At 34.5% G+C, this 24,605-nt stretch overlaps 1 protein-coding gene across 1 annotated transcript; it reads left to right on the forward strand.

Annotated features, from left to right (window-relative positions):
• Nucleotides 1-11,784: 11,784 nt before the first annotated feature.
• LOC104645661 (uncharacterized) lies at nt 11,785-12,459 on the forward strand. Its single transcript, XM_010317536.2, has one exon. It carries the CDS (start codon nt 11,785-11,787, stop codon nt 12,457-12,459), a length of 675 nt encoding a protein of 224 aa, XP_010315838.2.
• The last annotated feature ends 12,146 nt before the right edge of the window (nt 12,460-24,605 follow it).

The following is a 24,605-nucleotide window of genomic DNA, read 5'->3' on the forward strand; positions in this document are numbered from 1 at the left end:
CCAAAATCTGGAATTTTGGTGTTGACTATGGTTTTGGTCAATATTTTGAATATATATTAATTAATTAAATCCTTAATTTAATTAATTAAATGACCTAAGATAAGTACTAAAGTACCCCTAAGTCATTGGAACTATAATCAACCCTTTTGGACCATCCTAGGTTAAGTACTAAGATGTTTCTTGAATTGTATTAGGTTAGCATAAGGATTTCAATTTTATCATTTACACCAATTAATTAAACTTCTAATTTAATTTATAAGGTGATATAAGTTAATTACTAAAGTACTCTTACGTTGTTACGACCATAACCAATCCTTTGAACCACTTTAGGTTAGGTACTAGGTTGTCTTTTTCTTCTTTTAACCGAAATATGTAAATTATTTTATGATTTCGGTTTTGCCTTTAAATTAATTAGTTAAATTGCTAAATTAATTAAGTAAGTATCCTAGGGTAATTACTAAAGTACCGTTAAGTCGTTAGGATCTTAACTAACTCTTTGGACCATCCTAGGTTAGGTACTAGGTTGTCCCTTTCTTGTCTTAACCGAAATCTTAAAATTTCCTTTTTATTTTCGGTTTAAGCCCTTTTAAATTAATTTGTCTTCTTCTTATTTTATAGTTTCATAACACGTTATCAGCACGAGACTGTACTTTCTCAAAAAGTGAAGGTTTGGTTTGAAAAATTAATAAGGTATTATACATTCTTTTGTTTTTAATTTTAATGGCTAATCTTATGAAACTAGAGTTCATTGTCCTTCAAAGTTCGGGCAGGAACTACCTCTCATGGGTGTTTAATGTTGAAATCCACCTTGATGCAATGGGTCTTGGATACACCACAAAGAAGAAAATAAGGCATCAACACAAAACTACGCATGGGCAATGATATTCTTACGTCATCATCTTGACGAGATTCGGAAAATCGAATATTCAACAGTTTAGGATCCACTTGTTTTGTGGGAAAACCTAAAAGAAAGATATTACCACTTGAAGATGGTCATACATCCAATGACAAGATATGATTGTATGCATCTAAGGCTACAAGACTTTAAGTCTATACATGAGTATAATTCTGCCATGTTCAGAATAACTTCTCAATTGAAATTATGTGGAGAAACAATTAGTGAGATTGATATGATGGAAAAGACATTCTCCACTTTTCAAACCTCGGATGTGCTCTTGCAGCAACAATATCGAGAGAAAGGTTTCCAAAAGTATTCTGAACTAATTTCTCATCTTGTTGTGGTTGAGAAAAAAATTTATTTATTAATGAAAAATTATAAGAATCAGCCTATTGGAACTGAACCACTTCTTGAAGTGAATAACACGTACGCCCACCATGTTAGGCGTAGAAAAGGTCACGACCCTAATCTAATCGTGGACGTGGACGTGGAAGTGATCGTGATTATGGTCAAGAACGTAACTTTTTTTCCTGTTGTTAAACGCCCATTAAATAAAAAACACAATCAAAAGGATAAAAGAATGGATGATAAATGTGAAACAACGAGGGAAGGTTGTTTTTGTGTGATGAAAGAGGTCATTGTGCACGTGATTGTCGTACTCCCAAACACTTGGCTGAGCTTTATCAAGAATTGCTAAAGAAGAAAGAGAAAAATCCCGAGGAAAATTTTGTCTCTGAAAATCAAGTTGACATCACGCACTTGTATGTAGCAGATTTCTTCGCACATCCTAAAGGAAAGATAGATGACTTAATTTGTAATGAATCTGTGAACATGGAAGAGTAATTTTTTTGTGTTTGTGTCTTATGGTAGTAGTTATTAATAAATTTCATTTAATGATAGTTATTTACGTGAGTATTAGTATTATAAATTAGTTTAGTGATATTCTTGTAGTCCATTAGTTTGTTCCATCTTAATTAGATAATATATATTTTTCGTTGATTTATTTATATGATTCCAATATGATAGTGTTAGTCAAATAATAAAGTTTATTATGTGGTTGTATTATATTAGGTTTTTCACTTGATCTAATGTTAACAACATGCAGTCTGTTATTAACTAGGATTTAATAATGATTTTTACTTATTTTTTCGTAACAACTCGTTATTGACTTAGAGGAAGCAATAAATTAAGGCTTAACTTCTAATATTTAATTATTAGTTTATTACATTGAATATATTGTATCATTTTGACAGCACTAATATTAAATATATATTTATTTTGTGTACCTCATTTCATGTGAAGATATGGATAATTTCAAAACCATATTATCAAAATATGAAGACATTTACTTGATTGATTATGGTACAACACATATGATATTCAAAAATTAAAAATATTTTCCTCATTTAAGTATGGGCAAAATAAATGTTACTACAATTTTCGGTAGTACTAATATGATTTAGGACTTTGGAAGAGTCATTGTAATTTTGCCAAAGGGAAATAAATTTACATTAGTAATGCTATGTTTTCTCCAAAATCTAAGAGTTACTTGTTGAGTTTTAAGGAAATCCGTGATAATGGTTATCATATACAATCAATGAATGAAATAAATCTTTATTATCTTGGTATCACCAAGAATGTCTCCGGGCATACATGTATAGAAAAGTTCTCTGCACTATCTTCTGGCTTGTATTGGACAAAAATTAGTGCAATTGAGACATATTTTATTAGTAAATAAAAAGTTTACTGATTCCAATACATTTGTACTTTGGCATGATCGTGTAGGACATACTGTGTCTATAATGATGAGACGAATTATATAAAATTCGAATGGATATCCATTGAAGGACCTAAAAGTTCTTTTGAATGGTGGATTTTCTTGTACTTCTTGTTGTCAAGGCAAGTTAATTGTGACACCATCACCAACGAAAGTTGAATTTAAGTCCCCTGCGTTCTTAGAACGTATACATGGGGATATTTGTGGACCTATTCACCGACCTAGTGGGTAATTTAGATACTTTATGGTTCTAATAGATGTTTCTTTTAGATGGTCTCGTGTGTGCATTTTGTCAACTTGTAACTTGGCATTTGAAAAATTATTGGCACAAATAATATGGTTAAGGGCACACTGGCCTAATAATCAGATTAAGTTCATTCGTCTTGATAATGCTGCAGAGTTTTCATCTCAATCATTTAATGATTATTGTTTAGAAATTAGGATAAAAGTTGAACACACAATTACTCATGTTCATACTCAGAATGGTCTCACATTATCATTAATTAAACATCTACAATTAATAGAAAGATCATTGCTTATGAAAACTAGGTTATCCACTTTTATATGTGGACATGCAATTTTGCATGCTGCAACACTTATTCGTTTCAGACTGATAAATTATCATAAGGTTTCTCCATTGCAATTGGTTATGGGTCAAGAGCCTAATATATCCCATCTAAGAATTTTAGGATGTGTTGTACACGTGTCTTTGGCACCTCCAAACCGCACTAAGATGGGCACTCAAAGAAGGTTAGGAATATATCTTGGGTTTGAGTCACCCTCCATTATTTGCTATCTTTAACCATTGATTGGAGACATATTTACTGCTCGATTTGAAGATTGTCGATTTGTCGAGATAGTTTCCCCAAAATTAGTGGGAGAGAACAGTGAAATAAAACGAGATATTTTGTGAAAAAATTTATCACTGTCTCATCTTCATCCATATTCTTCTTCTTGTGAGCAAGAAGTACAAAAGATTATTCATCTGCAGAGTTGCAAATCAATGACTGATGCAGTTACAAACTTGAAAAGGATTACTAAATCACATATTCCTACAGAGAATGTCCCAATTCAAATTGTTGTTCCTATAGGACCATCCACTAGTGTCATAGCTAATGAGTCAAAAACACGCCTAAAGCATGGTAGACCATTGAGTTCTAAGGATCAAAATCCTCAAAAAAGAAAGAGTAAATGCCAAGATGACACTATGAAAGAATCTCATATGAAAGTTCAAAATTTGAATAATTCTGATAACGGATGTTGAAACTAATCAGAATCTGTCAGAAATAGTGATTGATTATGTCTTTGCATATAATGTTACAACAAATGTCATGCAAGATAATGAGGATCTTGAACCTCAATATGTTATAGAATGTCGACAAAGAAATGATTGGCCAAAATGCAAGAAGCAATTCAATCAGAGTTGAATTCACTTGTCAAACATGAAGGTTCTTGACATATAGTTCAAACACCTAATGATATTAAATCTGTTGGTTGCAAATGAATTTTTGTGCGAAAAATAAATGAGAAAAATAAAATACAAAGGTATGAAGCACGCCTTGTGGGACAAGGATTTTCTCAAAGGTCTGGCGTCGATTATGAAGAGACATATTCACCCATTATGGATGCAATAACATTGTGTTATCTCATTAGTTTCACACTGCATGAGAAACTTAAAATGCATTTGGTGGATGTGGTCACAACCTACCTTTATGGATCAGTAAATAATGAGATATTCATGAAAATTCCTAAAGAACTTGCGATGACTAAATCATATAATTCAAAATCTCAAGAATTCAATTAAATCGCAAAGATCATTATAGGGTTTGAAGAAATATGGACGCATGTGATATAACCGTCTTAGTGAGTATTTAATCAAGGAATTTTATACAAATGATGCAATTTGTCCATGTGTTTTTATAAAGAAAACAATATTCAAATTTGTTGTACTTGCTCTTTGTGTTGATGACATAAATCTTATTGGAACTCCAATAGAGCTTCAAAAGACAATTGATTATTTAAAGAACAATTTGACATGAAAGATCTGGAAAGGAAAAAATTATGTTTTGGTTTGCAAATTTATCATTTGACAAATGGTATTTCTGTTCATCAATCTGCCTACACAGAAAAAGTGTTGAAAAGATTTTTTATGGATGAAGTGCATTCCTTAAGTACTCTGATGGTTGTTCTTTCGCTTGATGTGAATAAGGATTCACACCAAACTCAAGAAAAGGATGAAATTCTTGGTTATGAACTACCATATCTTAGAGAAATTGGTGCACTAATGTATCTTGTTAATACTACAAGGCCTGATATAACTTTTGCTGTTAATTTGTTAGTAAGGTATAGTTCTACTCCTACTAGGAGACATTTGAATGGATCAAGCACATTTTGCGATATCTTAAAGGGACATATGATATGAGTTTATTTTATTCTAACAATTGTAGACCCAATCTTGTTGGTTATGCTGATGCACGATATTTATCTGATCCAAACAAAGCTCGACTCCAAACAGGTTATGTGTCTATTTATAAGGGGGACTGTCATATCTTAGAGATCTACAAAGCATAATCATGCTTAAATAATAGCTATTAATGAAGTAAGTAGAGAATGTGTGTGGTCAAGGTCTATGATACATCTCATTCGAGAGAAATATGTTTTGGAGTGTGATAAAGTACCCACCACATCATATGAAGATTATGCAGCATGCATAGCACAACTTAAGGGAGGATTCATAAAAGGAGATAGAACAAATCACATTTCACTAAAACTTTTCTATACACATGAACTCCAAAGAACGGTGATATAAATGTGCAATAAATTCGTTCAAGTGACAATGTGGCTGACATATTCACAAAGTCTCTACCAGCTGCAACTTTTCAAAAAGATGGTTCACAAGCTTGGAATGCGAAGATTCAAGTCTCTTGAATGATGTTCTCATTAGGGGGCGGGGTTAATATGCGTTGTACTCTTTTTTCCTTATAAAGTTTTGTCCCACTGGATTTTTCTTGTAAGGTTTTTAATGAGGCAGCCTAGATGCATATTAATAGACATGTGTACTCTTTTCTTTACTATATTTTTTTTTCTTAATGTTTTTTAGTAAGGTTTTTGACGAGGCACGTCATTTATGAATTAGACATTCACGGGGAGTGTTATAAAGTATTTTTATTTAAGTGAATGTTTATCATGTGGAATCCTTTTAGGATATGATTAAGAGCTCTACTTGGAGACCAAATTAGATTTCCCCTATAAATAGAGAGTTTCTCTTCATTGTAAAATCATCCCTCAAGAGAAATAATAAGTCTTCTCTTCTCTTTATTTTCTTCTTCTTCTCTTCTCTTTATTTTCTTCTTCTTATTCTATAGTTTCATAACATTTATAATATAAATATAAGGATTTTTTCTATATTTATTAAATTTGAAAAAAAATAAAACTATAAAATAATTTTATCATCACGTTAATTAGAGTGGAGTAGTAACCCACAATAAATGTATACGATATTTCCTCTGTTCATTTTTATTCGCCACAGTTTGACTTGACATATCAATCATGAATAATGAATGATATGTGTGTGTGTGTGTGTGTATATATATATATATAAAATTCAAAATATTTCCAATCAAATGATATCTTGAAAAATGATTTGAAAATAAGTATTTAATGTTGAGGATAAATATGGACAAGATTATTATTATTTTTAAATATATAAAAAGTGACAAGTAAAAATAAAAATTTATTTTAGCAATACCTAACAAGTAAAAATGAACGGAAGAATTATTAGATATTAATACCTCTGTCCACTTTTATTGTCATAATTTAGTTTTTTATATTTAAACTATAAAGTAGATGGATGAAGTTTTTTAACTTTTGAAAAGCGTAACATGACAAATAAAAATAGACGAATGAATAAAAAAATTTAAAAAAGAACTCCTATGGTTGCTGACAATCGAAGACAGATTTGGGCCCACATATATAGACAGTCCACGAGATTTTTTCTAACACCTTGAATGGGTGGCCATTTCAAAAAAATTATATAAAAGGGATATTTTATATAATATAATTACGTTGCTATATTATCACAAGTACTAGTGATTGCAGATAGGTTATCAAAATAGATTAATTTATTACAATTAGTCCTAGAAATTAGTTTACTACTAGAGGCTCCTACTTGATCTACTTGCACTATAGCTACGACCAAGACTGGAGGTTGATACATTAGTGTCTTGTATGGACGATGTTAGCTTGACACTCATCCTAGATTAAAGGTCTGTTATATTTCTTGGCTTGGCAAAAATTATGGGAGATTATTGGACCTCTTCATAAGAAACTCGCAATCATTAATCATTGTAACTAAATAGGGTGAGGATGATTTAATGCTTGTGATATTTCAATCGAATTGGTTTCTATTTTAATGGAATTTAACTTGAGTTGTACGACTAATTTCACACCCTCTGTCAGAACCTCAAACTACTTGATCTAACTACGTGCAGACATGTCAAGGACTTGGGCATTGGTCTTGACATGGATGATGGTAAAACAGTGCAATGCAGGTTCAAGATGCTTGTGTGTTGGCAAGGCAGCTTGAACATCCAAGGCTTACGTGCGGGCTAGGGTCATTGGCAAGGCACCGTGTTGGCTTGACAAGGCAAGGATGTGAAGACTTGACAATGGCAAGAACAAAGGCAGCTCACGAGAATTGCTGAAATAAAACTAAGTGTTGGAAGACAGCTAAAATATTGTATGTGTTGGAAGCTGGCTGAAATATTCTGTGTTGGAATGTAGCCTAAAATATTCTAAGTGTTACAATATTAGTATTTTGTGTATATAAGAATGTAATTTGAATTATATTCTATCTGTTAGAAATATAATTGTATGAAACTTAGTTTGAACCTTGTGATGACAAGTGTCGGACAGGTGTCATTTGTAACTGCCGCATGTAACTGCCTTGTGCAGAAATTTTATTAAGGGTAGAAATTCGTCTAAGGTTTAGACAGTGTTTTAGCCTTAGACTAATTCGTGAAGCCTTCCTTTGTATTAATTATCAGATTAATAAAAGTTGGGACAAGTTCATGTAAAGTCTGTTTATTGTTTAACTTTGTTGCTTAGGTATTTCTATACTTAGTCAAATTCGTGGGTGTAAAGTAGGCTGAGTGTTATAGACGTTTGTACGACTGCCTAGAGTGGTGTTCGGTAAAAATAAGTCGACCCTCTTTCAGTTGGTCTCAGAGCACGGTTGAACGATGGTGAAGAACTGGCATGAAAAATTGAAGCATTCATTGTGTTTACAGATGATATTTTGGGAGACTCTACATTTGTGGATTTGTTTACACAAGTCATTGATTTGAGACAAGACGCTGAGAAATTTCAGGGGGAGATTGTTTTATATCGACAGAATGTTGATAATCATATTGCTGAAATCTTAGATTTTCGTACCACAACTATGCAACAACTTGAGGGACTGCAGAAGGAAAATGAGAACCTTCGTGCAGAGCTCGTTGTATTGTGTCGGGCTGTGGCTACGTTGAGTTCAAATCGTGTTGAATCATCTAAGGTTAAAATTCCAGAACCCAAGTCCTTTAGTGGCGCAAGAAGTGCTAAAGAACTGAAAAAAACTTTATTTGGGACATGGAACAGTATTTTACTGCTGCAAGGTTGCCTGACGCTGACAAGTTAAATATTACCACAATGTACTTGACAAGTGATGCTAAACTTTGGTGGAGGACTCGAAATGCAGATGATGTAAGTGCTGGACGTCCTAGAATTGATACATGAGATAAGTTAATAATATAAATGCTTGATCAATTTCTTCCTAAAAACACATCTTGGCTTGCAAGGGATAAATTGAAAAGGCTAAGGCAGATGGGTTCGGTGAGGGAATACATTAAAGAATTTACCTCTATGATGTTAGTCATAAAGAATATGTCTGATGAGGATAAATTACACAACTTCATTTCGGATATGCAAGGTTGGGCTCAAAATGAACTCCGGAGACAAAATGTTCAAAGTCTGCCTGGTGCAATTGCTGCTGCAGATTCGTTAATTGAAATCCGGACGACTCATCCTTTCACAGATGTTACCTCCACTTCAAAAACTAAAAAAAAAGAATGATAAAAAATGGGAATGGAAAAAGGATAGTCGTAAGGACGATACAAATTACAAAGGAAAGGCACAAATGAGGGATGGAAAAGACAAACCAAAGAACAAAGATGGTAATTCTAAGGGCTGTTGGACTTGTGGTGGTCCTCATTTGGCCAAGTCTTGTCCAAACCGGAAAAAGGTAAACGCTTTGCTTTCTGGAAATATGAATAAAAATGAGGACGGTGAGGAAATCGTGGCAGCAATGTCAAACCCATTGGGATTGTCCTTCAACCATATTACAGGGATTAATAATGTTGGAGAAATGTCTAGTACTTCGAATCTTCATGCTTCTCTAATTCATATAGAAACGAAAGTGAAGAACAATGTGTGATGGCAATGGTTGATACAAGGGCCACTCATACGTTTGTAGACGTGAGAATTGCTACAAAATTGGGGCTGAAGTTGTGTAAAAGCCCTTCCTACGTCAAAACAGTCAATGATAAGGCACAGGCCATTGTGGGAATGGCTTATGGTGTGTCTATGTCGATTGGAAGTTGGGTGGGAAAACATAATTTGATGGTGATGCCGCTTGGTGAATTTGAGATCATACTTGGGATTGATTTTCTAAGAAAATTCCAGTTTGTTCCATTTCCTCACTTAGATGGAGTGATGGTCATGAATGGAAGAAATGCTAGATTTCTTAAAGGATTTCATCCATTTGGGAACATTAATAAAGTTGCAAAGAAGAAAGACAAAGGAATGTTCTTGTCTGCTATGTCAATCGACAAAGGGCTGAAGAAAGGTGATGACACTATACTTGCTACCTTTGTTGAAGTGAAACCTGATGTGAAGATGGAAGTGCCTAATTGTGTTGCCGAATTGCTTAAAACAGTATGCTAATGTTATGCCGCCTGAATTACCAAAGAAATTACCACCAAGGAGGGATATTGATCATAAATTGAGTTGTTTCCTGGTACGGTTGCTCCTGCATAGGCTCCTTATTGTATGGCTCCTAAGGAATTGGTTGAATTACGCAAACAATTGAACAAGTTGTTGGATGCTGAATTGATTCAGCCATCTAAGGCCCCACATGGTGCTCCTATTTTATTTCAAAAGAAACAAGACGGACCGATGCGAATGTGTGTAGACTACAGGGCGCTGAACAAGGCAACTATAAAGAACAAGTATCCGGTTCCGTTGGTACAGGATTTGATGGACATGTTGAGTAAGACATTCTAGTTCACAAAACTTGATCTCAGGGCGGGTTATTGGCAGGTTAGGATAGCAGAGGGTGATGAACCAAAAACAACATGTGTAACTAGATATGGTTCATATGAATTCCTTGTAATGCCATTTGGACTGACTAATGCCCCGACAACGTTTTGCAACTAAATGAATAATGTATTGTTTGACTATCTTGATGACTTTGTTGTTGTCTATCTCGATAATATTGTCATTTATAGTCGAATATTTGAGGAACATGTCAATCACTTAAGTTTGGTTCTATCTCAGTTGAGAAAATACACACTTTATGTCAAGATGGAAAAGTGTGAGTTTGCTCAACAAGAGATAAAATTCTTGGGGCATCTTGTTAGTAAAAACCAAGTTCGAATGGATCCTAAGAAAGTGCAAGCCATTGTTGATTGGCAGGCAACTCGTCATGTGAAGGATTTGAGGTCGTTTCTTGGCTTGGCTAACTATTACAGAAAATTCATTGCTGGTTACTCAAAAAGGCCAGTGGCTTTGACAGATTTGTTGACGAAGGATACAAAGTGGGTTTGGTCTGAACGATGTGATGAAGCATTTCAGAATTTGAAGAATGCTATTGCATCTAAACCTATACTCAAATTGCCTGATTTTGAGTTACCATTTGAAGTGCACATTGATGCGTCATACAAGGCAATTGGTGGCATAACATGAAAAAGAAATAGTTGCGGTGGTACACTGTTTGCAGTTTTGGAGAGTTTATCTCCTGGGTACTCGATTTGTAGTAAGAACTGATAATGTAGCAAATACATTTTTCAAGACACAGAAAAAGTTGAGTCCTAAACAAGCACGGTGGCAAGAATTCCTAGCAGAATATGATTTCATGTGGGAACATAAACCAGGAAAACACAACCAGGTTGCTGATGCGCTGAGTAGAAAAGAAGTGTTTGTTGAAGTATATTCAATTTCAAAACTCGAAACTAATTTCTATGATAGAATAAGGTTGTGTGCTGCAAATTATTCATTATATGTTAAATGGATGAGTCAAGTGTAAGATGGCACAATGAGACGGTATTGGATCGAGGACGATCTGCTCTATTTTAAAGAGGGGAGAATCGTTGTACCAAATCAGGGCGGATTGCGCAAAGACTTAATGAAAGAAGCGCATGATTCTGCTTGGGCTGGGCATCCAGGTGTTGAAAGTATGTTAGTCTTACTGTCTCGTGTTTATTTTTGGCCAAAAGTGGAAGATGATATAGAGGCATACGTCAAGACTTGTCATGTTTGTCAAGTTGACAAGACTGAACGTAAGAAGGAAGCAGGTTTGCAGCAACCTTTGCCTGTTCCTGAAAAGCCATGGCTATCAGTAAGCATGGATTTCATTTCTGGATTCCCTAAAGTAGATGGCAAAGCATCTATCATGGTAGTAGTTGATAGGTTTTCAAAATATTCTTTTTTTATTCCTACACCTGAACTATGTTCATCTGAAGTTGCTGCTGATTTGTTCGACAAATATGTGGTTAAGTATTTTGGTGTTTTGGCTGACATTGTGAGTGATAGAGATACAAGGTTCACCGGTAAACATTGGACAACATTGTTCAATATGATGGGAACTGAATTAAAATTTTCTACTGCAAATCATCCACAAACAGATGGACAGACGGAAAGAATTAATCACTTCATAGAAGAATACTTGAGGCACTATGTGACAGCAAGTCAACGGAATTAGGTAACATTGTTAGACACTGCGCAGTTTTGTTATAATCTGCACAAGTCGTCTACAACAGAAAGGAGCCCTTTTGAAATCATTTTAGGCAGACAGCCTATGACGCCACTAGATGTTGCCAAATCTAAAAATCAGGGAAAATGTCCAGCAGCATACAGGGTTGCAAGGGACAGACTTGAAATGCTATCTGAGGCACAAGATAGCTTGCGCAAGGCTCAACGGCGCATGAAGAAGTATGTTGATCAACATCATCGCTCAGTTGAGTTTAATATGGGTGACAAGGTGTTACTGAAACTTACCCCACCAATCTGGAAACAGATTGTAAGTAAGACCAGACATCGGTGTTTGATTCCTAAGAATGATGGTCCATTCGAAGTGGTGAAACGAGTGGGCGAAGTTGCTTATAGGTCAAAGTTGCCAGAAAGGTTGAAAATTCATCCCATTTTCCTTGTGAATTTCTTGAAACCTTACTTTGCAGATGCATATGATCCAGACAGAAATAGGTCAAAGAGGACTCCTCCATCAGTACCTACACAGTATGATGCTGAAATTGAGAAAATCCTTGATCACCGGGGTTTGGGCACAAGTAAGAAGAATACTAAGACCGCATTCTTGGCTCATTGGAAAGGAAAGAGTGCAGCTGATGCAGTTTGGGAGAAGGCAAAAGACTTATGGCATTTTGATGCTCAAATCGAGGACTATCTTAAAACAGTCTCGATGAGGACATCGAGTTCAAGTGGTGCGAGTGGTCTATTAGACCCGCAAACTACTTGATCTAATTACGTGCAGACATGTCAAGGACTTGGGCATTGGTCTTGACATGGATGATGGAAAAACAGTGCAACGCAGGTTCAAGGGGCTTGGACGTTGGCAAGGCAGCTTGAACATGCAAGACTAACGTGCGGGCTAGGGACATCGGCAAGGCAGCGTGTTGGCTTGGCAAGGCAAGGCTGTGAAGACTTGACAATGGCAAGAACAAAGGCAGTTCACGAGAATTGCTGAAAAACTAAGTGTTGGAAGACAGCTAAAATATTCTACGTTTTGGAAGCTAGCTGAAATATTCTAAGTGTTAGAATGTAGCCTGAAATATTCAATGTGTTAGAATATTAGTATATTGTGTAGATAAGAATGTAATTTGAATTATATTCTATCTGTTAGAAATATAGTTGTTGGAAACTTAGTTTGAATCCTGTGATGACAAGTGTCGGACAGGTGTCATTTGTAACTGCCGCATGTAACTGCCATGTGCAGAAATTTTATTAAGGGTGGAAATTCGTCTAAGGTTTAGACAGAGTGTTTTAGCCTTAGACTAATTCGTGAAGCCTTCCTTTGTATTAATTATCAGATTAATAAAGGTTGGGACAAGTTCCTGTAAAGTCTGTTTGTTGTTTAACTTTGCTGCTTAAGTATTTCTATACTTAGTCAAATTCGTGGGTGTAAAGTAGGTTGAGTGTTAGAGACGTTTGTAAGACTTCCTAGAGTGGTGTTCGGTAAAAAATAAATCGACCCTCTTTTACCCTCTAATAGGGCCTCTATTTCCACCACAATATGAATGTATGCTTATAAAATCTACAATCAAATAACCCTTGTAATCCGAATCACCCCGCCAATTCCTCCTTCCTCAGTGCTCTACTTAAAAAGAGTCATCTGTAATTTATTTGAACTTCTCTCTTGTTGGGATTTATTTGCCCTGAATTCTTATTATAAATAAGTTTTTCTTTTTAAAAAAAGGTATTAGTGTTTTGACTAGTCCTTTACTTGTAGGAAAGGGTTTAGGACTCTTTAAATATAGATTTTTTTTCTAACTTAATGAGCATTCACAACTGTAGTCCTATGGTTTTGAGAGTTTTGGTTGTGGGAAAAAGTTTAGTGAACCTCCTTGTATTTCGACGGAATTGATAGAGGTTATTTCTCTCTATATTTTGTATTCTCATAAATATTTTGTGTACATAGGTCGTTCGAACGAACCACGTTAAAATTTTTATCTTTTGGTATGTTTTTCTCTTATCTTCTTACTAATGGTCATTTGAGGTTTGTTTTGATAGATTTCATACTACACCTGCATATTTTTCGTCCCTAACGTCGCTAGGAGGGGGAAACCATTTGATGCTTATTAGGATAGAGGAGTTTGCATTATGCGACTGAGAAGTAGAGTGGACATATTCAATGGTTCTATTTTATATCAACTCTAAGAATTGGGGGGGGAGGGGGTGAGAGTTGCAGTTTTATTATTAAAAACATTAACTTTTGTTGAGCCAAAGATGCCAAAGCACGAAGGGTAGAAAATCAGCCCACTTGACAAGGTTGTTGGTAACAGGAGTATTTGAGCTCTTTTAAAGCTTGAAGCACATGAACTTGATTTTCAAGAGTGAGATTGTTGGGATATATACTATTAATTATGTGTTAAGAAATAATATCTATTAGAAAATAAGTATTTGTTTAATTTTAATAGATCATATATTCGTTTATGGTGTCTAAACTTGTATAGTAGATGATTTAGTCTGTAGAGTTTTAGCTTATAAACAGAGGATTAAATCATCGGTTCTTATAAGTATAAAGATTTTTGTTCACAATTTAGGATGGAAATTAGACATGTCATCGAGTATGATTGTAGCACAAGATTATATGTAATTTATCTTGATCGTGAGAACGATATAGTTCCAACTTCTTGTACTGGTTCATTTTGTATGTATTGAACGGGACCGAGTAGAGATACTTATTTTAGACTGACGGACAAAAACATATTCTCTAAACTATTAAATGTACTTATATTATTAACCTTGATATAACTATTATGATCTGTATGTATTAATTATTATTTTGATTTATTAAAAGGTAAGATTATGAGATAAGTCAATATGCGTGTTAAGTTGGATGATAATGATATATATTGGTGAATTTATAAGTTAGTTGATGGAATCCATGTCTCATTATAGAGATTGATTGATATGCTTTTTTGAGAAATTTATAAGTTTTCATAGTGTCAAATCTTGCAAGTGAATGTATGAATCTGACACATAGTTAAATAGTGTCTAAAGGAAATTAATCATTAAGTTAAATTCGTCAGTAATATAATTTATTGATTTAGTATCAGAAATCTTAACATGGAGAACTACATAAGTGTTTAATGAGGAATTGCGAAGTATATATAAAGGAATATAATTATGAATTTCTAGTGGAATGATTTGTAATTTAATATGGTAAGAATAATTCAAGTACCTATAGTGCTCATATTTACCTAGAACTCAGAATCATATTTCTATGGAAAAAGGAAGAATAATACGTTTATATATACATATGGTGTTATATACAACAATATACTAATTACGCTTCAGGGTGACTCACTGGTTTGAGTTTGGGACTTCTATGTTGAAGGTCTCAAGTTTGAAACCCCTTGCTAGCGAAAGCAAGGGGTTTGCCTTCTGGGTTAGCTCGTCGCACAAGGCTTGTCTAGTGCGGGTTACCTGTCCTATGTGATTTGCGAGCTATTGCATAGGAGCGGGTCTTTTACCCTGTGCGCACCCAAAGGGCAACGACTGCGGGTTTCCCTTGTCATAAAAAAAATATATACAACAATATATTGTTTGGTTGTTGAAAGCCGTCAATTTGATTGGATTATGAATATTCTCATTTTAAATTTAAATAAACAAGTAATGAAAATAACTTGGTGTGTTTAATAAATGATGGCGCGACAGCAAATAATATATGGCCACAATGTTGTTGAGTTTTGAAGCTAGAGGTGGCAGTAGGATTTTTTTTTTCCCCTTTAAAATAGTTATGTTACAAAAGTGGAAATATAATTGAGCTATCAAAGTTGAAACTCAATGTGGACATACTTGTCGTTATATAAATTTAAATAGTGAGCAAGTGTGAAATGTAAATGGTAACAGGTCCTATTTATTATCAAAATGAAAACTATTTAGCTACTTACTGCCAGACTAAACATTAAAGCCTGAGTCAATATCAAAATGAAACTATTTCATTCATACATTCAGTAGTACTGAGATCTTTTTTACTTTAGTCAAATCTCCATTGTATGGCGTAGGCGTAATTTGTGCGCATGAGTTCTGTTCATTGGAGATTTATCAACAAAACTATAACGCTTCAAAATTGTGGATACTCAAAAGAGAAAAGGGCAAGAATTAAACATTAAGAATTTAGGATAAGCAAAACTTCTGTCAAAATCAGACAACATGATATATGAGAGGTAGTGTCTGTCAAACTTCAATACTAGATGAACCGTAACTCCACGGTAAACTTGGAAATGAGTTCCTTCCAAGGAGCAACAAGAGTAATTAAGAAATTCAGATGTTAGTCACTTCATTGAATATATTTTCTCAGAAAGTTTGATCATATAATTAAGAAAAGTAGGACCTGAAGTGAAAGTCTGTAAAGCTTCAAACAACCGCGCAAACAAATCAAGATCAATCGAAATAATTCCTCCATATAAGCTTGGATAAAAAGGAGATGTGCATTACCCTCATTCTGTTGTCCCCATTCCATCTATATCAGCAAAACAACACCTGAAGTGACAACGCATTGCATACCTTACAAAGAAGCCAATTGTAGTCAAGTCATTAGCTGTGGGACATTCTATCCATCGGAATATTACAGAAAAACACGTGAACACTCGCAACATATACACAATTTTGAGTATGAAGGCAAGAACTTATGGAAGACTATCATTTTAATTTTATATATTTAATTAACACAGCAGAAAGATAATTTTATGCTCCTTTTAACAGGTAGACAAATACGAAGAACAGCCTTTAAAGAGCACCAGTTATTGTAGCCTGCAATAACTATCAGATTGACCCAAACAACCGAAAATAGTTTTCTCAACGTTGAATAAGAGGATCATGTGTCATCCCGCCCTACAAGTAAAATAATAACAACGTGCAATAAAGAGAAAAAGTCTATGCTGACCATGCGAAAAAACAGGTTCACGCAAATAAATACCGAAAAAATCCAAAGTTTGACCTTGACCTTTATTTATCGTCATAGCAAAACATAATTGTTGTGGAAATTGTGTTCTTCTGAAAGGAAGAGGGAGTTTTTCATCTGCTGATGATAATAACGGTATTATCGATATAAATACATGTGTCTTTAAAATCTCTACTTGCAATTTTAGCACTTATAATATGTTTTTGAAAATCATGACATATCAATCAGGTACCACTGCATAAGCCTTCGCATGGATTTGAATTTTGTTGTAACATTGTTCGCAACAAATTTTCATAAGCGTGGAAAATCGACTGCAAGCAAAATAAATAAAAGAAAAATGCGATTTTATAAATGAATGGTTGTGAGTACAATTTCGTTGTTCTCTTGATTCTCTCTCCTAAGTTTCTCCACGATTCGAGGGTCTTCAGTAGCGTATTTCCCAAATTGTTGGATGAAATAGACCTCCTTGAGATGTTGTCAATCTCCAGGACGTTGGTAAGCGCTTCGTCGTTGTAAGTCGATCCCCGATAAGAACTCCATTAATCACTCCTTTTAAGAACTATTGATGTTGATGTTGTAGATTTCTCCAATTTGTTGAATGCTTGTTGAAGAGTTTTCTGGATTCCTTGAATGTTATGTTTGTCTCATATTTATAAATGTAAGGAGTGGACAAGGTTGCTTGTGATTGGCCAAATGATGTCATTTTGACACTTGGTGCATTGTGATTTGTTCTTGCGTTTGACTGGACTACCACCTCATTTGGACACGTGGCGTCACCTTGTTGGTCTTGGATGCCTAGTCACTGTGACACGTGGCATGGATTTGGGATTCAAGGTGAAATTGACCTTGGATTTGAATTTAATAAGAGGGACTTATTTATTTGTAATGCCCAAATTACTTATTCAGCCCAAAAAAACATGGATTTAATTCAAATTTTGTATGAATTTAATCCAATACAGTTTACGTGTCTACAAATGCCCCTTACTTCGAGGCCTGTCGACGTAAAGGCTTGCCGAAGTTTGGCGACATGACTTGAAGTAGTCATGAATGTATTCTCCGTATTTCTTTAGAATTGTCAACGTGTAGACTTGCCGAGAGGTCAACCTTTACCAGAGTCTTCATGATAATATTCTCTAATTTGTAAGAGGTCATTTGACTTTCGGTTGTTTATCAACTCATTTTCGACTTGAAGTATTTCAAGCTCTTGAAGACTTATCACATGACATTTCTTCATAGTGTGGTAATTTTATTTAGGTCATCAACTACGTAATGACCACCAATTCAGCGAGCAAGGAATTGCGTCCACAAGCTTGACTTGGTGATAGAGACCTTGTAGTTTCGACGCAAATTTTAGGCTTTCACTTGAATAGAACGCAAGAATTTGAATTCTCATATACGAGTCTATTATCCTTCGGGCATACTTTTTCATGTAGTTCCTGAGAAAACTTTACCATAATTTGGTTTCTAAGGAATTTTCATAATTTGATTCCCATGGAAAATTTTCATAATATAATTCATATGAAAACTTACCATAATTTGGTTTTATGGAATTTTCATAATTTGATTTTCATGAAAAAATTTCATAGTTTAATTCTAATGAAAACATACCATAATTTGGTTTTTATGAAATTTCCATAATTGGATTCCCATGGAAAATTTCCATAATTTAATTCTTATGAAAATTTACCATAATTTGGTTTCTATGGTATTTCCATAATTTGATTCCCATGAAAAATTTCCATAATTTGATTCCTATGAAAATTAACCATAATTTTCATTTTTTTTAGGAAATAAACTTTCTATCATTATAATTTTTCATAATTTGTAGGGACACAATTTATATATTTTGTTTCTATAAATACACATGCTCTTACAAGGATTGATTGTCAATTTGAGGCATATAGAACTCAATTTTCGTCACTTCTTTTCAGCACAGCACGCCTGCGGTAAAAAGTTCATAACTTGTTGTAGAAACATTAAAATCATGATTCGTTTGATGTTCCAGAAAGTAGACTCAGAGGGCTACGACATATTCGAAATTCAAAATCAAAACCTTTTTGAATTGGCAGAAATTAATTTTTGATGTTTGCTATCAAATCTGTCTTCCTTTTTTATAGCGCTATACAGTCCCACCAAAACGTCTCTATCTTGGTGTAGAAGATTCCGAACGACAAGCGACTTCTTTCTATAGAAACTAGTCATCAAAGTCCAACATATCCAAAAATCAAGGTAAAACTCTTCATGGATGGACGAGAATTAGTTTTCGACGTTGGTCTTCAATTGAGTCATTATTGTTTTGCAAATTTGTGGAGTCTCACTAAAGCGTTTGTATCTTGGCGTAGGAGAGCTCAATGGAGAGAGACTTGATTCTATAGAAAATATACTATTAAGTCTTCATGACTTTATTTATCTGCATCTTTATCGAAGAGCCGCATATTGATTTCCATATTGATTGAGATTTTTCTAATCACCTACATGGAGAGACAAACTCTTAAGCCAATAGGACCATATTCATCATGACGAGCGTGAGAGCATATCCACAGATTGGGCTTAATATTCAAGGCCCAGAAAAGATGGGTTGAATCCAGAAAGACCATAATTTTCATCATGCCAATTTAAATCTTTGTGCAGTTGGGACCGTGAGACACGTCATTCATCATGACGAGCGCGAGAGCATATTCCATAATTTTCATCATGCCGATTTGAAACATTGTGCAATTGCCACTGTGAGACACATCATCTCCCCTCCTATTTTTTTGAAGGTTTACGATGGACTGCAGAAAGTCTCAATATCATACCAAAAAAAGTGAACTATAATCCATAATTGGTAAGCAACCACTTCATCCATCTTCATTTATAGTTTCATCTTTGACGACGAACCACACTTTGTGCCTCTTCTTTTACAATTACGACTTTAGCGACGAACCACTTGTCGTACATCTTTTTCTACAATTGCGGATTTGATGATGAATCATATGTGGATCATATTCTTTTAGAGTTGTGGCTTTGATGATGAACCAAACATGAAACATCTTTTTTTTTTATTTTTCAGTTGCGACTTTGACGATGAACCACACTTGATATCTCTTCTTTCGTAGCTTCTACTTTGATGACGAACCATATTTGGTGGTCTTTCTTTTGCAATTGAAGCTTTAGCGATGAACCATACTTAGTACATCTTCTTCTACAATTGCGGCGTGTCTCAGCTTCTTTTAGAATCGTGGCTTGATGAAGAACCGCACATGAAGTATCGTCTTCTTTTCTCTTTCTTTTTTGCAGTTGTGACTTCGACCACAAACCACACTTGTCATTTTTTCTTTCATAGTTTAAACTTTGATGACGAACCACACTTGGTGCCTCTTTTTTTGTACTTTCACCTTTGATGACGAACCACCCTTGGTGCCTCTTCTTTGGAGGATCAAGTAGAGAATTTCTTCAGGTTGGAAGCAAAGTATGATACTTTAAGATCATCAAAGATGATTAAATAATCACATGAAAATGTCATCTCTGATGCGCAACGCCGTCCTGGTGGTACAAAGCTGGCACATGAAAAGTTGGATGGATCCATGGAGAAACTTCAAAAAAACACTAGAAGATATGGAGAAAGACTTAAAAGCCTTAACTTCCAAGAAAAAGAAGGTCACCACACTTATTAACCAATATCAAGAGAAGTTGTCCAAAAGTCAAGAGAATGTCACCATTAAGGAGGGCGAGATTTATATCATTGAGACAATTAATGTTATTTCTAATGATGAAGTTGAGAGATTATCCAAGCTATAAGAGGCGATCGATAAAAGACGCCAAGAAATCATAAGCTTCAAACTTTTCCCGTAGTTAGATTTCTTTTATTCGCTTAGAATTTTCGGATTCACTCATTAGGTGTAGTGGTTCTTCTTTTTTTTTTTTGAAGCAATAAAATAGTGACTTAGATTTCAATAAGAAACTCCTCGTTTTGAACTTCCAATTTTTATTGTTTCTTTCCATGAGCACTCTTTCTTTATTTGAAAAAAGACTCCATAAGCAAGCATTCATATGAGGATTGCAACAAATCATTACTTTTTCAGCTTTCTTCAGCTTTACGCATATGTGGAAGAAACGTGGAGTAGAAGAATCAGAATAATGAGATTCTTTTTTTCTTGGAAAGATAAATTAGAGATCTTCGATCTATGTAAGATCACATACATTGGATTTAAGGTTTAGTACAGATTTGTGTTCGAATTTGCTCAAAATCTCTGTGCTTGAATCTTCAGCTTTCTTCAGCTTTGAGCAACTTCGGGAGAAAATTAATAACTCGACGTATGAGATTCAAAATGATGTCATTCTTGTTCCGTTGGAAGCATAACTCATAGTTGTGCAATGTATTTAAGAATCTCAGCCAAAAGTTCTCCAGATTAGCGCAGATATCTTTTCAAAGTCAGCTCAAATTTTGCTTCGCTAAACTCTTCAACTTTGAGCAACTTCGGGAGAAAAACAATAACTCGACGTAGGAGCCTAGAAATGATGAAATTCTTGTTCCTTTTAAAGTATAACTCATAGATGTACAATATATGTAAAAATCACAGCCAAATGATCTCCAGATTAGTGCAGATATCGTTTCAAAGTCAGCTCAAATTCTGCTTCGATAAACTCTTCAACTTTGAGCAACCTTGGGACAAAATCAATAACGCGGGTAGAAGTCTCAAAATAATGTGATTCTTGTTTTGTTGGAATAATATATCACAGATGTAGAACATATGTAAAAATCACAGCCAAAAGATTTCCATATTAGCACAGATATATTTTCAAACTTAGCTTGAATTTTAAAACTATGTGATTATTATTTCATTGTGAGGAGCACATCTTTGGTGTGTAAATTCGTTGTAAAAGTGGTGAAACTATGAGCTTGTTATTTCATTGTGACGAGGACATCATTGGTGTGAAAATTCATTGTAATAGCGGTGAAAATGTGAGCTTCTTATTTCATTGTGACAAACGCATCAAGCAAAACACTATTTATAGAATTTACGACAAAATTCATTCCAAATTGATGACAATAAAGTTTTAAAGGTTACTATATTCCTAGAATGCCATTTCCTTAATGTTTTGCGCTCTTGAAAATAACAAAAGACTATCTCTTGAACTTGGAGTGTTTAGATCATGATTTTTTTTGCGGCTATACCATTTCAACATAGAGTTTTGATCCGAATGGTATTCCGATCTAATGTTATAGGTAAAGATGTCCCTAATGGAGTAACTTATTGAAGCATTAGTGAATTACACCAAATTATCTACACCGTAAGCAAAAACACAAGTAGAATCGCAAGCCACTTCATCCAATGCCAATGAGTTCATCAACCTGCCGCATATCAAAAATTCAAATAAAAATTTCTTTTGAAATGATTAGATTAATACCCGAAGTTGACTCCAACTCTAGCATGTTTGATATGGAACTTTGAACTGACATAGTTGAAGATCCATGACTCAATGTAGGAGTTCTTGTTTACGAGTTTCTTCTTTTGTTGCGGATAGGGCTTCAAGAATCTTCTACTTTGTAAGTTTGCGCCGCATTTGAACTCATTTTCTAGCTACATGATTTTTTTTAAAGAGCTAGTGTGATGATCACACAAGGCCATCAAACCCCTTTTTTTTTTACTCATTTGACTGAACTCAGAGTGATTACTCCAAGCGCCTACATACCTCGGTGAAGAGGATAAAGTCATATTGTAGTTCGACATGATGAGTTTAATTTATTTTATTTTATTTTTTTTTTGGGGGGGGGGGTGGGGGGGGGGGATCGTACAGAGTTTATACTCTTGCGGGCCAGGAGTGACATGCAGTTTATGCTCATACCTTAAGGAGCGTAGCCAACTCTTCACAGCCAATTTCGATCGACCTTTAACCATTTTTAGGATGCTATTCGATTAAATACGTATTTTAAGTTTCATTTAAAGTTTCAAATTTTAGTCGACTTTGCATAAGAACTTTTATATTTTAGTATGTACTTTATAAAATTATTGTAAATATTATGAAATATTTTTATATTGTAAATAAATATCAAAATAATTGTTTTATTGAAATGATTTAAAAGTGATGTGGTTTTAGTAATATAAAATTTTTAAAATGTTTGTAGCATTTTAATTGGACAGAAAACTCCTTAATTTTCCTCAAAATTATTTAAATTCTAGCCTATTCTATTCTAATTTCTTTCAATTCTAGCATATCCAATTCCAACTTTATTTCAATTATTATAACCATTTTCCTTTCAATTCTAGCCAATTTTATTGCAATTTTGGCCATTCCATCTCTAATGCAATTCGATTTTAAGACTTCATCTTTTAATCTCATCCGTCCATTTAATAATTAAATTCTAGATCGAATCCTAGCCCTTCATCTCTTACAAAATCAATGGTCCTGATTTGAATTTCTAAACCTTCCTTCAAACCTAGAAAGACCAAAACTCTCTTGTTCATTCTTCTTCCAACCCTCTCCTTGGTAGCCGCCATTCTCTCCCCTTCTAACAACCTGAAATTACCCCCTAGAAGAAGGGAGCACCCTTAGGTCAAAATAATTACGTACTTGGCCTTTCGGAGGTCTTGTACAAGCCTTAGATATCATTCATTACATAAGACATGAAAAGTAGTGCGGAATTAAAACTTTTCACGAATAAAATAATAAAGGAAACATCTTTCATAAAAGCTAAAGAGTGATCTCGTCTTTACAAGCCAACCTAAAGAAACTACATAAATATCTTTGGGACACGGACCTTTACATTAAATAAAAATATATAATAAGTCTTAGTGCTCGAATCTAAGAAATAGAACTATGCCCTCGAATATATGAGAACAAACTTAGTCTTGAGAGAGTCGATTCCCAAGATTTACCTTCTAGTCTTTAACTTGCCTCCAACCTATACTTATTAAATATAGAAAATTATGGGGTTAGTACAAAACAATGTACTAAGTATGACATATGTAAAAACATGTAAAAAGAGACATTTTAGTAAAATAAGCTTTCATGTAAAATAAGTGTAACCTTTATCATTATAGAGTTAAAATATTATAAGAATAATCATTTATCACATAAAATAGAACGCTCATAATTTTAGAGCAAAAATGCAACTTTACAGTAAACTCAAGTGCCTTTACAGTGAACCATCCATCCCAAGCATAGTGAACTCATTTCCTTTGAAGTTTCCCTAAGCAAGTTATCCTAAGACTCCCTAAGTTAAGGTAAGACAAGTAGGAACCGCCCATACACTCCCTTCAAGACACACAAAAGTGATCCTTCAGACTACCAACCAAAGTCATACATCACACGAGAAACAATTCCACACTCTTGGTTAGACATTTGAAGGACATTCATACATTAAGGACTTCATGTAAGTAGCCTTCTCCAAATGGACCTGTAAGTTACACAAATTGCAATGTGAGAGTAGCATCCCATACTACTACTCCCACTTAGTTCTCCTTGAGGATTCCCTTGGATTAAGCACTCTACATTAGTCATTCATAACTATATTACATAAAACATAACTTTAACTTGCTTCCTTAACATTATACCTTAAGTCATCTAACTTCATTTACAACACATGATAACTCATTCATACACTTCATATAGAACACACCAAGACTTCCCTTTCGGAAGGTCAACTCATTGCAATGGATAGATAGTGTCCCATACCACCACCTACCCTAAGTAGTGCATTCTTTTAGGAGACTTAGTTCATACACTTCATACAAAACACACCAAGACTCCCCTTTCGGAAGGTCTACTTAGTACAATGGATAGATAGCGTCCCATCCCACCACCTACCTCAAGTAGTAAGTTCTTTTTAGGAGACTTAGTTCATTCATTCTTTTGGGGAATTAGCATTCACCGACATAGGCCATGAGAGCTAGACATGGAATCTTGATACTACTCTTGTCGGATGAGGGATCCCCACTTGCCTAGGGTAGGGTCATACTATTAGCTTTACATGGCTTTTCCAATAGTTACAC

Source organism: Solanum lycopersicum, chromosome 2, assembly GCF_036512215.1.
Source record: "Solanum lycopersicum chromosome 2, SLM_r2.1".
In the NCBI taxonomy this organism is placed as follows: Eukaryota; Viridiplantae; Streptophyta; class Magnoliopsida; order Solanales; family Solanaceae; genus Solanum; species Solanum lycopersicum.